Below are 14,615 nucleotides of genomic sequence, written 5' to 3' on the forward strand. Positions count from 1 at the left end.
TCCGTCTCTCTCCAGATATATTGTCTCCCCTCCCTCTCTTTCCAGATATATTGTCTCCCCTCCCTCTCTCTTCAGATATATTGTCTCCCCTCCATCTCTCTCTCTTCAGATATATTGTCTCCCCTCCGTCTCTCTCTTCAGATATATTGTCTCCCCTCTCTCTCCAGATATATTGTCCCCCCTCCCTCTCTCTTCAGATATATTATCTCCCCTCCCTCTCTCTTCAGATATATTGTCTCCCCTCCCTCTCTCTTCAGATATATTGTCTCCCCTCCGTCTCTCTCTCTTCAGATATATTGTCCCCCCTCCCTCTCTCTCCAGATATATTGTCCCCCCTCCCTCTCTCTTCAGATATATTGTCCCCCCTCCCTCTCTCTCCAGATATATTGTCCCCCCTCCCTCTCTCTTCAGATATATTGTCCCCCCTCCCTCTCTCTTCAGATATATTGTCTCCCCTCCGTCTCTCTCTCTTCAGATATATTGTCTCCCCTCCCTCTCTCTTCAGATATATTGTCCCCCCTCCCTCTCTCTCCAGATATATTGTCCCCCCTCCCTCTCTCTTCAGATATATTGTCCCCCCTCCCTCTCTCTTCAGATATATTGTCCCCCCTCCCTCTCTCTCCAGATATATTGTCCCCCCTCCCTCTCTCTTCAGATATATTGTCCCCCCTCCCTCTCTCTTCAGATATATTGTCTCCCCTCCGTCTCTCTCTCTTCAGATATATTGTCCCCCCTCCCTCTCTCTCCAGATATATTGTCCCCCCTCCCTCTCTCTTCAGATATATTGTCCCCCCTCCCTCTCTCTCCAGATATATTGTCCCCCCTCCCTCTCTCTTCAGATATATTGTCCCCCCTCCCTCTCTCTTCAGATATATTGTCCCCCCTCCCTCTCTCTTCAGATATATTGTCCCCCCTCCCTCTCTCTTCAGATATATTGTCTCCCCTTCCTCTCTCTTCAGATATATTGTCTCCCCTCCGTCTCTCTCTCTTCAGATATATTGTCCCCCCTCCCTCTCTCTCCAGATATATTGTCCCCCCTCCCTCTCTCTTCAGATATATTGTCCCCCCTCCCTCTCTCTCCAGATATATTGTCCCCCCTCCCTCTCTCTTCAGATATATTGTCCCCCCTCCCTCTGTCTCCAGATATATTGTCCCCCCTCCCTCTCTCATCTCTGTGAATCATACTGTAGACAGGTTGTTCCACCAAATGAGTGCCTTTTGGTGCCTTTGGTCATTTAAGTAGAAATTGTGCACAAATATTGAGTTTTATATTAAATGAAGTGCCCTCTACTATAGGCAACATCTGATTTTATATATGAATAAAGACTTGCTAAAGTGAATACTCCGTGACTTCCCACTTAAACCCAACATTTTTGTTGTTGTTGCTAGGTAGTGTTAGCTAGCGCTAGTCGGATGTACCTGCGCCAAAACTCCGGTATTTGTCATCCTATAGCTTGCTATCCATCTTCTTTTTAAAAAGTGATCCAACATGTTTTCAGCACTTTGATTTCCATGACTGATCAAAACGTTTTTTCTCATGGCCTTCTCTTGTCCCTCTGCAGCAGACATACAGTGAGAAATATGTTTCGAACATCAAGTCATAATACAATCACAGTATTGAATCGCAATACATATTGTATGGGCACATAAGTATCATGATAATATCGAATCGTGAGGTCCCTGGCAATTCTCAACCCTAGTAGATAGAGAGGCGAGAAATGTTTGAACAATTTAAACACATTTGTGAATCTTCAAGCATTAAATTATTCCTCTTCTATTGCCACGGTCACAAGGAGATTTATGGCTGAAGTTGTCAACCCTGTTATGGTCAACCCTGTTATGGTCAACCCTGTTACAGTCAACCATGTTACGGTCAACTCTGTTACGGTCAACCCTGTTATGGTCAACCCTGTTTTGGTCAACCCTGTTATGGTCAACCCTGTTATAGTCAACCCTGTTATGGTCAACCCTGTTATGGTCAACCCTGTTATGGTCAACCATGTTACGGTCAACCCTGTTACGGTCAACCATGTTATGGTCAACCCTGTTATGGTCAACACTGTTATGGTCAACCCTGTTACGGTCAACCCTGTTACGGTCAACCCTGTTATGGTAAACCCTGTTATGGTCAACCCTGTTACGGTCAACTATGTTACGGTCAACCCTGTTACGATCAACCCTGTTATGGTCAACCCGGTTATAGTCAACCCTGTTACGGTCAACCCTGTTACGGTCAACTCTGTTACGGTCAACCCTGTTATGGTCAACCCTGTTATGATCAACCCTGTTATGGTCAACCCTGTTATGGTCAACCCTGTTATAGTCAACCCTGTTATGGTCAACCCTGTTATGGTCAACCCTGTTATAGTCAACCATGTTATGGTCAACCCTGTTATGGTCAACCCTGTTACGGTCAACCATGTTACGGTCAACTCTGTTATGGTCAACCCTGTTATGGTCAACCCTGTTATGGTCAACCCTGTTATAGTCAACCCTGTTATGGTCAACCCTGTTATGGTCAACCCTGTTATGGTCAACCCTGTTATGGTCAACCCTGTTACGGTCAACCTTGTACTTTATTAGGCACTTAATAGGCACTTACTACAGTCCTTTATAAACATTTTATTTAACCTCTTGACAGAAGAGTATGCCTGGTTGCTCTTCAAAAGTGCTTTCCTCTCCATCTTATATAAGCATGCCCCATTCAAGAAATATAGAACTAAGAACAGATATAGCCCTTGGTTCACCCCAGACTTGACTGACCTTGACCAGCACAAAAACATCCTGTTGCGTTCTGCATTAGCATCGAATAGACCCCGCGATATGCAACATTTCAAGGAAGTCAGGAACCAATATACTCAGTCAGTTAGGAAAGCGAAGGCTAGCTTTTTCAAACAGAAATTTGCTTCCTGTAGCACTAATTCCAAAAAGTTTTGGAACACTGTAAAGTCCATGGAGAATAAGAGCACCTCCTCCCAGCTGCCCACTGCACTGAGGATAGGAAACAATGTCACCACCGATAAATCTACGATAATTTATAATTTCAAAAATAATTTTTCCCTGGCTGGCCATACTTTCCACCTGGCTACCCCTACCCTGGCCAACATCTCAGCACCCCCTGCAGCAACTTGCCCAAATCTCCCCCCCCCCACCCCCCCCCACACTTCTCCTTCACCCAAATCCAGACAGCTGATGTCCTGAAAGAACTGCAAAATCTGGATCCCTACAAATCAGCTGGGCTAGACAATCTGGACCCTCTCTTTCTAAAATTATCCACCGAAATTGTTGCAACGTGTATTACTAGCCTATTCAACCTCGTATCGTCTGCGATCCCCAAAGATTGGAAAGCTGCCGTGGTCATCGCCCTCTTCAAAGGGGGAGACACTCTTGACCCAAACTGTTATAGACCTATATCAGTCCTGCCCTGCCTTTCTAAAATCTCTGAAAGCCAAGTTAATAAACAGATCACTGACCATTGCGAATCCCACCGTACCTTCTCCACTATGCAATCTGGTTTCCGAGCTGGTCATTGGTGCACCTCAGCCACGCTCATGGTCCTAAACGATATCATAACCGCCATCGATAAAAGACAGTACTGTGCAGCCGTCTTCATCGACCTGGCCAAGGCTTTCGACTCTGTCAATCACCGCATTCTTATCGGCAGACTCAATAGCCATGGCTTCTCAAATGACTGCCTTGCCTGGTTCACCAACTACTTCTCAGATAGAGAACAATGTGTCAAATCAGAGGGCCTGTTGTCCGGGACCTCTGGCAGTCTCTATGGGGGTGCCACAGGGTTCAATTCTCGGGACGACTCTTTTCTCTGTATATATTAATGATGTCGCTCTTGCTGCTGGTGATTCTCTGATCCACCTCTACGCAGACAACACCATTCTGTATACAACTGGCGCTTCTTTGGACACTGTGCTAACAAACCTCCAAACAAGCTTCAACGCCATACAACACTCCTCCCGTGGCCTCCAACTGCTTTGAAATGCCCGTAGCATGCGCTCCAGCAGGTATATTTCACTGGTCATCCCCAAAGCCAACACTTCCTTTGGCCGTCTTTCCTTCCAGTTATCTGTTGCCAATGACTGGAACGAATTGCAAAAATCTCTGAAGCTGGAGTTTTATATCTCCCTCTCTAACTTAAATAAGGATAGCCCCCTTTTTTCCCATTTTCGCCTAAATTACATACCCAAATCTAAATGCCTGTAGCTCAGGTCCTGAAGCAAGGATATGCATATTCTTGATAAAATTTGAAAGGAAACACTTTAAAGTTTGTGGAAATGTGAATTGAATGTAGGAGAATATAACACAATAGATCAGGTAGAAGAAAATACGAAGAAAAACCAACCATTTTTTTTCTACCACCATCTTTGAAATGCAAGAGAAAGGTCAGAGTTCTAGCCATCACTCTGGTTGTAATTTCAATAGTGTCCAAAAGAAATATGTGTATGTGCAAATATGTATGTGCAAAGTTTCAGATGGATAACTTGAAGTATGAGTGAACTACAAGACTTTTAGTGTGAAGTCCCCAGGCACATTTGGGCAAATCGTGAAGGAGGTATTCACATTCATATTACATTTTTCTGCAAGAATATCATCAAATCTGTATACTTGGACTTTGATTTAACTTTCCAAGTATTAGTAGCCATATCATAAGTTCAACATTTGCAAAACAACCAGTTTTCATAACTTCATAACTCTGAATATCCTTATAATTTTTGTCCAAAATGAAAAGGCATGCTGTCGCACAAGGTTAGTAGCTACATTTTACGACAGATACATGGTTTCTGGATACTCCCGTAAAGTCCAGCTCATTGGCTATCTAGCTAGCTTTGTTTGACCCCAATTGGTGCTTATTTGACAAAGATACAGTCGTTCAAGTGATGACAGCCCTCTTCATCGGCATGCCATGAAGGCGTCGCTCTCTGACCAATTATGGTGTCCTATAGGATATACTACACCCCTAATGATATAGTGAAGTCTTGTTCCCTAGGATCTCTGAAAAATACATACGAATGTGATTTGACTTTTTGAAACAACTTGTAGGGTGAGATTTTCACAGATTATTTTCTTTGTAAATTGAACAAGTGGAAATACAAAATCGATTGTGCATGCTATATGGACCTTTTAGGATATGAAAAATGATTTTATCTAACAAAACAAAACTTCATATTATCTCTGGGACCCTTTGGATGATAAATCAGAGCAAGATTTCAGAATGTAAGTATACATTTCACCTTCAGAGGTGAATCTATCAAACCTATCGTGGTGAAAAAAGTGTTTTGTTGTAATAGCTACTGTAAATTGGACAGTGCAGTTATATTAACAGGGATTTAAGCTTTCAGCTGATATAAGACACTTATATGTATCAACATTTGTTGTTTATCTAAAATCTGCGATCTTGACATAACGCACTGCATGATTTACAACTGTCCTGTTGACGGAACCCCAATCCCCAATGAGCCTGTACACAGCCAATCTGTAAATAGCACACCCGACTACCTCATCCCCATATTATTACTTACCCTCTTGCTCTTTTGCACCCCAGTATCTCTACTTGCACATCATCATCTGCACATCTATCACTCCAGTATTAATGCTAAATTGTAATTATTTCGCCTCTAGTGCATATTTATTGCCTACCTCCCTACTCTTCTACATTTCCACACACTGTACATCGATTTTTCAATTTTTCTTTTATTTTGTGTTCTTGACTGTACGTTTGTTTATGTGTAACTCTGTGTTGTTGTTTTTGGCGCACTGCTTTGCTTTATCTTGGCCAGGTCGCAGTTGTAAATGAGAACTTGTTCTCAACTGGCCTACCTGGTTAAATAAAGGTGAAAAAAAAATATATATGGGAAAACCCCCCCCAAAAATGTCACCCAGTTACACTATTCAAAAGGCACCTGAATTGGTGGAACAACCCAGACGGCAGAAATAAATATAGCGGCCCAGGTTAACAGGGTTTTAATTGCCTGGCTACCCAGACTCCTTGCTCAGGCCAAACACTACGCCACGCCCATGGATGTTAGTTTCTTCTCCTCAATGAGTCTGGATCTGAGTACCTCCCCAACCCTTTACCGATTGCGAACACATTCAGGGCCGTCTGATTGGTCCAGAAACCGATGGGTTGGGTCAGAGTCAGCACACACGTAGGTAAAGCGGCGGTTTGAAAAATCCTTGTTTGCTTTGAAACTCTGATTGGTTAGAGATCATCCAATCACTAATGACTTTGTTTTGTACAACACCCCTCGCGCCCCTCGTTCCCACAAATGACTAAAATGATGGCAGTCTCAGGCTAAAGTATGTAGCGAACGACAGAGCAGCAGAAGAATTGAGTGTGAGTCATCAGGCTAGGGTCTTTAGCCCCCTTAGAGAACTGTAATATATGTTGGACATGTGACCTACATACAGGGCACCAATGAAATGTAGCATACACACACACACACACACATCACATTGGTTAATGCATGCATCTGGCATGACAGCAAGACGCGGATTATAAAAGGCTTTTGATGATGCATGTGTTGGGGAGATGTCCATGTACGTGATTCAGTTTTTATGTTGAAAGTGGAAGGTTTTCCAAGAAGAACTACAGCGAGAGGTGAAGCTTTGGGAACGGCTGAGTTATTATTTGATAAAGTGGAGCAGGCTGAGAAACCCTTTCAAACTGCTTCCAAAGTCTCTCTCTCTCTCTCTCTGCAGACCAGAGCTCCGCTACATTATTCAGTCTAATCTGAAGAAGTGTGTCAAGGCCTCCCGCACCAAGACTGGTCCTAGCGGCCCACGCAGTACTGTATACTGTCTGCGTACCTCCTAATATGTATGAAGGAGACCGGTATTACACAAATATGTTAAGGCTGTACTGCTATCTTATATAACTGTCTTTTGAGAAAGAGTGACACAGCCGTTCTGCGGATGATTAGGCTGTCAGTAAGAAGCATGGTGTGCCCGGGTTTAGATTTCTGTGTAAATGGAGATTTGCTGCGTGTCTGCAGCGAGTCATTGTGTAGATGAGTATCTGGCTGAGAGGGCTGGGTTTTGTACAGCTGTGTACTCTGTCTCTCTTGTTCAGAACACGATGGGAGTTTGTCTTTTTAATTTCCGCAGGGGAGAGAGATACACGCATGGTAGCATCCCAGACAAATGTAATACCTGAACCACGGATATAGTTTATGTGCTGCGTGTCTGAGAGTCAATATATTTATCAAGTGATATGTGGTTTTGTGGGAGGGTGAGAGTGTGTGTATTTATCAAGTGATATGTGGTTTTGTGGGAGGGTGAGAGTGTGTGTATTTATCAAGTGATATGTGGTTTTGTGGGAGGGTGAGAGTGTGTGTATTTATCAAGTGATATGTGGTTTTGTGGGAGGGTGAGAGTGTGTGTATTTATCAAGTGATATGTGGTTTTGTGGGAGGGTGAGAGTGTGTGTATTTATCAAGTGATATGTGGTTTTGTGGGTGGGTGAGAGTGTGTGTATTTATCAATTGATATGTGGTTTTGTGGGTAGGTGAGAGTGTGTGTATTTATCAAGTGATATGTGGTTTTGTGGGAGGGTGAGAGTGTGTGTATTTATCAAGTGATATGTGGTTTTGTGGGAGGGTGAGAGTGTGTGTATTTATCAAGTGATATGTGGTTTTGTGGGAGGGTGAGAGTGTGTGTATTTATCATGTGATATGTGGTTTTGTGGGAGGGTGAGAGTGTGTGTATTTATCAAGCAATATGTGGTTTTGTGGGTGGGTGAGAGTGTGTGTATTTATCAAGTGATATGTGGTTTTGTGTAGGTGGGTGACAGTGGGTTTATTGTGAGGAGAATCTGATCATCTCATCTCTAGTCGAGAGCCAGGGTTCAGAAAGGAACTAAAGAAAAAATCCCCCTCTCCTGGTCAAAGGCTGAACTAACCCAATCACTGTGTGTGTGTGTGTGTGTGTGTGTGTGTGTGTGTGTGTGTGTGTGTGTGTGTGTGTGTGTGTGTGTGTGTGTGTGTGTGTGTGTCAATGTTCAGTGATGTACTATGCTGACGCTTAGTGCCTGTTCAGAGAGGTATTGATGGCTATCGCTAATGTGTTTCTCATCTGTATTGTTTAGCTGGAGGTAGTGGGTTCTGGCCCATATCCTGTTCACTCACACGCAAACATGTGCATGTGCTCTTTACCCATATGTGTGAATGTGTAACAGTTATTAAATGCGTTGTGAATATCACCCAGTTTATATACAGTATGTACATTTGAATGCAGTATGGCTGCATTCTTGGCAATTCTGGACACATTTCTCTGTTTTTCCCTGCAAGCCTAACAGACATGGGGTGGCAGATCATATTGTTTGTGCGCTACAAATGTTTGTTGTGTTTCTGTTTTGGATACAGATGAGAAGTGAAACGTTAAGGCAGGATCCCCGAAGTCGCCCCCAGTCTCTCTCACACACACAACCCAGAAAACTAACGGTATAGTAAAATCCCTGATTATACGTGTTTCAATGTGTTACTTAGCTCTTCATGTCGTCTTAGTCGCTCTCTATACGTGTGTAATAGTGTGTCACATAATAGATGCCTATTCTGTCCTCGTGGGCTCCCTGTCCTCGATTCATGGTAGTGCTCTTTAGAATGGGGAGCTGAGGGAGGGGTAGGGGAACTGGGAGGGGGGGGAGCATGTGTCACGGTGGGTGAAAGGGGGGAGGTAGCGAAGCAGTTATGCTGTGGAGCTCTTACCCCATCCGGAGGTGGCCCCAAGGGGACTGTGAATCTATCGGACACCGCCTGTGTCCCAGACACTCTTTGAGAGCAAATCAAAGAGCTTGTTATAGGCGTGTGAAGTTTGGACAGCCTATCAGAGTTATTATTGCTGATGCTTATTGTGTGGATACCCAATCAACAGCCAACCATGGCCTTGGTTTTGGTAGCATGGTTGTTTTCCTCTAACACAGGTCATTCCTCTGTCTCGTATCACTATAGCAATCCATTTAATGGATTAAATTAAGCCATTTTATGCAATGATTGATACAATGCATTATCATGGAGTTATATTAGCTGCATTCACACACACAGCACACAGGACACACAGTTACACATTCACAAGTTGGCGCGTATCTAGTCCAAGCACTCAGCCTCTTTCCTGCATGTGAGATGGTTTTGGTGGCTTGTTTGTTTGTCAAATATTCCACATACTTTTCTCCCTGCAGCTAAACTAGTAACCCAGACACTACTAAATTAGTAACCCAGACACTACTAAACTAGTAACACAGACACTACTAAACTAGTAACCCAGACACTACTAAACTAGTAACCCAGACACTACTAAACTAGTAACACAGACACTACTAAACTAGTAACCCAGACACTACTAAACTAGTAACCCAGACACTACTAAACTAGTAACCCAGACACTACTAAACTAGTAACCCAGACAATACTAAACTACTAAGCCAGACACTACTAAACTAGTAACCCATACACTACTAAACTACTAACCCAGAAAATACTAAAATACTAACCCAGACACTACTAAACTAGTAACCAAAACACTACTAAACTATTAACCCAGACACTACTAAACTACTAACCCAGACACTACTAAACTAGTAACCCAGACACTACTAAATTAGTAACCCAGACACAACTGAACTACTAACCCAGACACCACTAAACTAGTAACCCAGACAATACTAAACCACTAACCCAGACACTACTAAACTAGTATCCCAGACTCTACTAAACTACTAACCCAGACACTACTAAACTAGTAACCCAGACACTACTAAACTACTAACCCAGACACTACTAAATTAGTAACCCAGACACTACTAAACTAGTAACACAGACACTACTAAACTAGTAACACAGACACTACTAAACTACTAACCCAGACACTACTAAACTAGTAACCCAGACACTACTAAAATAGTAACCCAGACACTACTAAACTAGTAACCCAGACACTACTAAACTACTAACCCAGACACTACTAAACTACTAACCCAGACACTACTAAACTACTAACCCAGACACTACTAAACTACTAACCCAGACACTACTAAACTACTAACCCAGACACTACTAAACTACTAACCCAGATACTACTAAACTACTAACACAGACACTACTAAACTAGTAACTCAGACACTACTAAACTAGTAACCCAGACACTACTAAACTAGTAACCCAGACACTACTAAACTACTAACTCAGACACTACTAAACTAGTAACTCAGACACTACTAAACTAGTAACCCAGACACTACTAAACTAGTAACCCAGACACTACTACACTAGTAACCCAGACACTACTAAACTAGTAACCCAGACACTACTAAACTACTTACCCAGACACTACTAAACTAGTAACCCAGACACTACTAAACTACTAACCCAGACACTACTAAACTACTAACCCAGACACTACTAAACTAGTAACACAGACACTACTAAACTAGTAACCCAGACACTACTAAATTTGTAACCCAGACGCTACTAAACTAGTAACCCAGACACTACTAAACTACTAACCCAGACACTACTAAAACACTAACCCAGATACTACTAAACTAGTAACACAGACACTACTAAACTAGTAACCCAGACACTACTAACCCAGACACTACTAAACTACTAACCCAGATACTACTAAACTAGTAACACAGACACTACTAAACTACTAACCCAGACACTACTAAACTACTAACCCAGACACTACTAAACTAGTAACCCAGACACTACTAAACTAGTAACCCAGACACTACTAAACTACTAACCCAGACACTACTAAACCACTAACCCAGACACTACTAAACTATTAACCCAGACAATACTAAACTATTAACCCAGACACTACTAAACTACTAACCCAGACACTACTAAACTAGTAACCCAGACACTACTAAACTATTAACCCAGACACTACTAAACCACTAACCCAGACACTACTAAACTAGTAACCCAGACACTACTAAACTACTAACCCAGACACTACTAAACCACTAACCCAGACACTACTAAACTAGTAACCCAGACACTACTAAACTACTAACCCAGACACTACTAAACCACTAACCCAGACACTACTAAATTAGTAACCCAGACACTACTAAACTATTAACCCAGACACTACTAAACCACTAACCCAGACACTACTAAATTAGTAACCCAGACACTACTAAACTATTAACCCAGACACTACTAAACTATTAACCCAGACGCTACCAAACTAGTAACCCAGACACTCCTAAACTAGTAACCCAGACACTACTAAACTACTAACCCAGACACTACTAAACTACTAACCCAGACACTACTAAACTACTAACCCAGATACTACTAAACTACTAACACAGACACTACTAAACTACTAACCCAGACACTACTAAACTACTAACCCAGACACTACTAAACTAGTAACCCAGACACTACTAAACTAGTAACCCAGACACTACTAAACTAGTAACCCAGACACTACTAAACTACTTACCCAGACACTACTAAACTAGTAACCCAGACACTACTAAACTACTAACCCAGACACTACTAAACCACTAACCCAGACACTACTAAATTAGTAACCCAGACACTACTAAACTATTAACCCAGACACTACTAAATTAGTAACCCAGACACTACTAAACTATTAACCCAGACACTACTAAACTACTAACCCAGACACTAATAAACCACTAACCCAGACACTACTAAACTAGTAACCCAGACACTACTAAACTACTAACCCAGACACTACTAAACCACTAACCCAGACACTACTAAATTAGTAACCCAGACACTACTAAACTATTAACCCAGACACTACTAAATTAGTAACCCAGACACTACTAAACTATTAACCCAGGCACTACTAAACTAGTAACACAGACACTCGCATGCATGCTGACTTCCAATTAGATTCAGCTCTGCAGCTTCAATAACACACTGTCGCCTGTTTACTTTAGAAATGATAGTTGCTTGGTCTTTTCCTGAGAGGTCACATTTCCTTATGCACAATTATTCTGATATGAAAGATGATCGCTGTAGTATTACATTCATGTCTTTCTATCAATTTTACATAAGCCATGAAGGCACGAAGGTAGACAACAGTGTGATTTCTGCTATGGTAAGATGCTAGTTTTCATCCAGTTATTTTGCTGTCACAGTGCAGTAGCTAATTATGTGATTCCAAAGCGTTGTGGGCATTGTGCCATTGTTTTCCATGTGAGTGTTGTGTTTGGTTACTCGGTCAGTATCTATATCTGCCGGGTGTGTGTGTGTGTGTGTGTGTGTGTGTGTGTGTGTACGCTGCATATTGCCGTGTCCTGGTTTTCATCTAGTTCCTTCCTGTGACTCTGGTCCCGCCCCTGTCCTACTTATCCAGGAACGAGGGGAAAACAGATTTGCAAATAAATGATTAAGTACTAGTTGAATTAAATACTGGGAGCGATTCATCGTGTAGGTGTGTGTGTGTGTGCGCATGAGGTTTAAAAACTCCTCAAATCTATCTCTATATATTTAAGGAATAGGCAATTGGCCATGTGATGTTACACAAGTTATGGGTTTCTTCTGCATGACTTCCCATCATGCAGGCAGTGTACTGTACATCATTACACATTTCTCTCTGCTCTCATTTCTCCATCCCCCTCTTCCTTCTTTCTTTCCCTTTCAGCTCTCTTCCACTTTCTCTCTCTCCCTCACTCCCCGTCTCTCCCTCGTTTCCTCTCCACCTCTCTCATTCTCTCCCATTTTACTGTATTTATCCCTCCCCCCTCTCTCTCTCTCATTCTCTCACTTGCCTCCCACTCTCTCCCTTCCTCCTCTCTCTCTCTCCCTCCCTTCCTCCTCTCTCTCCCTCCCTTCCTCCTCTCTCTCTCCCTCCTTTCCTCCTCTCTCCCTCCCTTCCCACTATGCCACAGTATCTTTGTCATTAGCGTAATGCTGCGGTAGGGTGGTGTTCTATTTATAGCATTATTGCAACACAGTCCTGCATAGTATGTCTGTTACACAAGCCTACAGAGGACTGTAATAGTCTGTCTGTTACACAAGCCTACAGAGGACTGTAATAGTCTGTCTGTTACACAAGTCTACAGAGGACTGTAATAGTATGTCTGTTACACAAGCCTACAGAAGACTGTAATAGTATGTCTGTTACACAAGCCTACAGAGGACTGTAATAGTATGTCTGTTACACAAGCCTACAGAGGACTGTAATAGTATGTCTGTTACACAAGCCTACAGAGGACTCTAATAGTCTGTCTGTTACACAAGCCTACAGAGGACTGTAATAGTCTGTCTGTTACACAAGCCTACAGAGGACTGTAATAGTATGTCTGTTACACAAGCCTACAGAGAACTGTAATAGTATGTCTGTTACACAAGCCTACAGAGGACTGTAATAGTCTGTCTGTTACACAAGCCTACAGAGGACTGTAATAGTATGTCTGTTACACAAGCCTACAGAGGACTGTAATAGTCTGTCTGTTACACAAGCCTACAGAGAACTGTAATAGTATGTCTGTTACACAAGTCTACAGAGGACTGTTATAGTCTGTCTGTTACACAAGCCTACAGAGGACTGTAATAGTCTGTCTGTTACACAAGCCTACAGAGGACTGTAATAGTCTGTCTGTTACACAAGTCTACAGAGGACTGTTATAGTCTGTCTGTTACACAAGCCTACAGAGGACTGTAATAGTCTGTATGTTACACAAGCCTACAGAGGACTGTAATAGTCTGTCTGTTACACAAGTCTACAGAGGACTGTTATAGTCTGTCTGTTACACAAGCCTACAGAGAACTGTAATAGTCTGTCTGTTACACAAGTCTACAGAGGACTGTTATAGTCTGTCTGTTACACAAGCCTACAGAGGACTCTAATAGTCTGTCTGTTACACAAGCCTACAGAGGACTGTAATAGTCTGTCTGTTACACAAGCCTACAGAGACTGTATCTCTGCTGCACTGCTCTTACAGCAGGACGCACACACAGAGGAGGCATACTGCTGTGGAAGATGGGTCACTATGTGCTACAGAAAGGGTATTTCTTTGTCTGGTCTTGTCCATAAGGGAGGCATGGTACTAAAGAGATGCATCACATAGGTGTATGGCATAGATGCTGCTCCCTATACTGTGCTTACCATAGCAATACATAGACAACGTGGTGTGTGTCTGTATCAGTATCTGTCCTCATAAAGGGATATGGTCACTGTATGGTCTGTGTTACCAGACAGGGGGGAGGTCTCTGGAGCCTTGGCCCAGTGAGGGTGCATGGAGCTGGGCAGGCCGAGTGAGGTCAGACTCTCTGTGGGGGTGTGGTGGTGGAGATGGGCTACATGATCAATGCATGAGCAAGCCAGCAGCAGCCCTGTGTGTGTGTGTGTGTGTGTGTGTGTGTGTGTGTGTGTGTGTGTGTGTGTGTGTGTGTGTGTGTGTGTGTGTGTGTGTGTGTGTGTGTGTGTGTGTGTGTGTGTGTGTGTGTGTGTGTGTGTGTGTGTGTGTGTGTGTGTGTGTGTGTGTGTGTGTGTGTTTCTTTGGGTGTCACATCGTGGGGAGTATGCTTTGTACTTACTGCTCAGAGATGACAGGTCAGTGTGAATATGAACAGAAGCAGATAGGAATCTCTGAATAGGAGAGCTGT

General features: G+C 42.8%; 1 protein-coding gene across 16 annotated transcripts in view; it reads left to right on the plus strand.

Annotated features, from left to right (window-relative positions):
- The window catches only part of LOC139581378 (protocadherin alpha-C2-like), a 208,163-nt gene that overhangs the window by 73,696 nt on the left and 119,852 nt on the right, over positions 1-14,615 (plus strand). For 9 of the 16 annotated variants that reach the window (XM_071411058.1, XM_071411056.1, XM_071411057.1 and 6 more), the window contains exon 2: positions 8,376-8,453. The exons of the other annotated variants lie outside the window; for them this stretch is intronic. In XM_071411058.1, the coding sequence (XP_071267159.1) occupies positions 8,376-8,453 (78 nt within the window). The remainder of the gene's footprint in view (positions 1-8,375; positions 8,454-14,615) is intronic. 16 annotated transcript variants of the gene reach the window in all.

Source organism: Salvelinus alpinus, chromosome 7 (genome assembly GCF_045679555.1).
Source record: "Salvelinus alpinus chromosome 7, SLU_Salpinus.1, whole genome shotgun sequence".
Taxonomy (NCBI): Eukaryota; Metazoa; Chordata; class Actinopteri; order Salmoniformes; family Salmonidae; genus Salvelinus; species Salvelinus alpinus.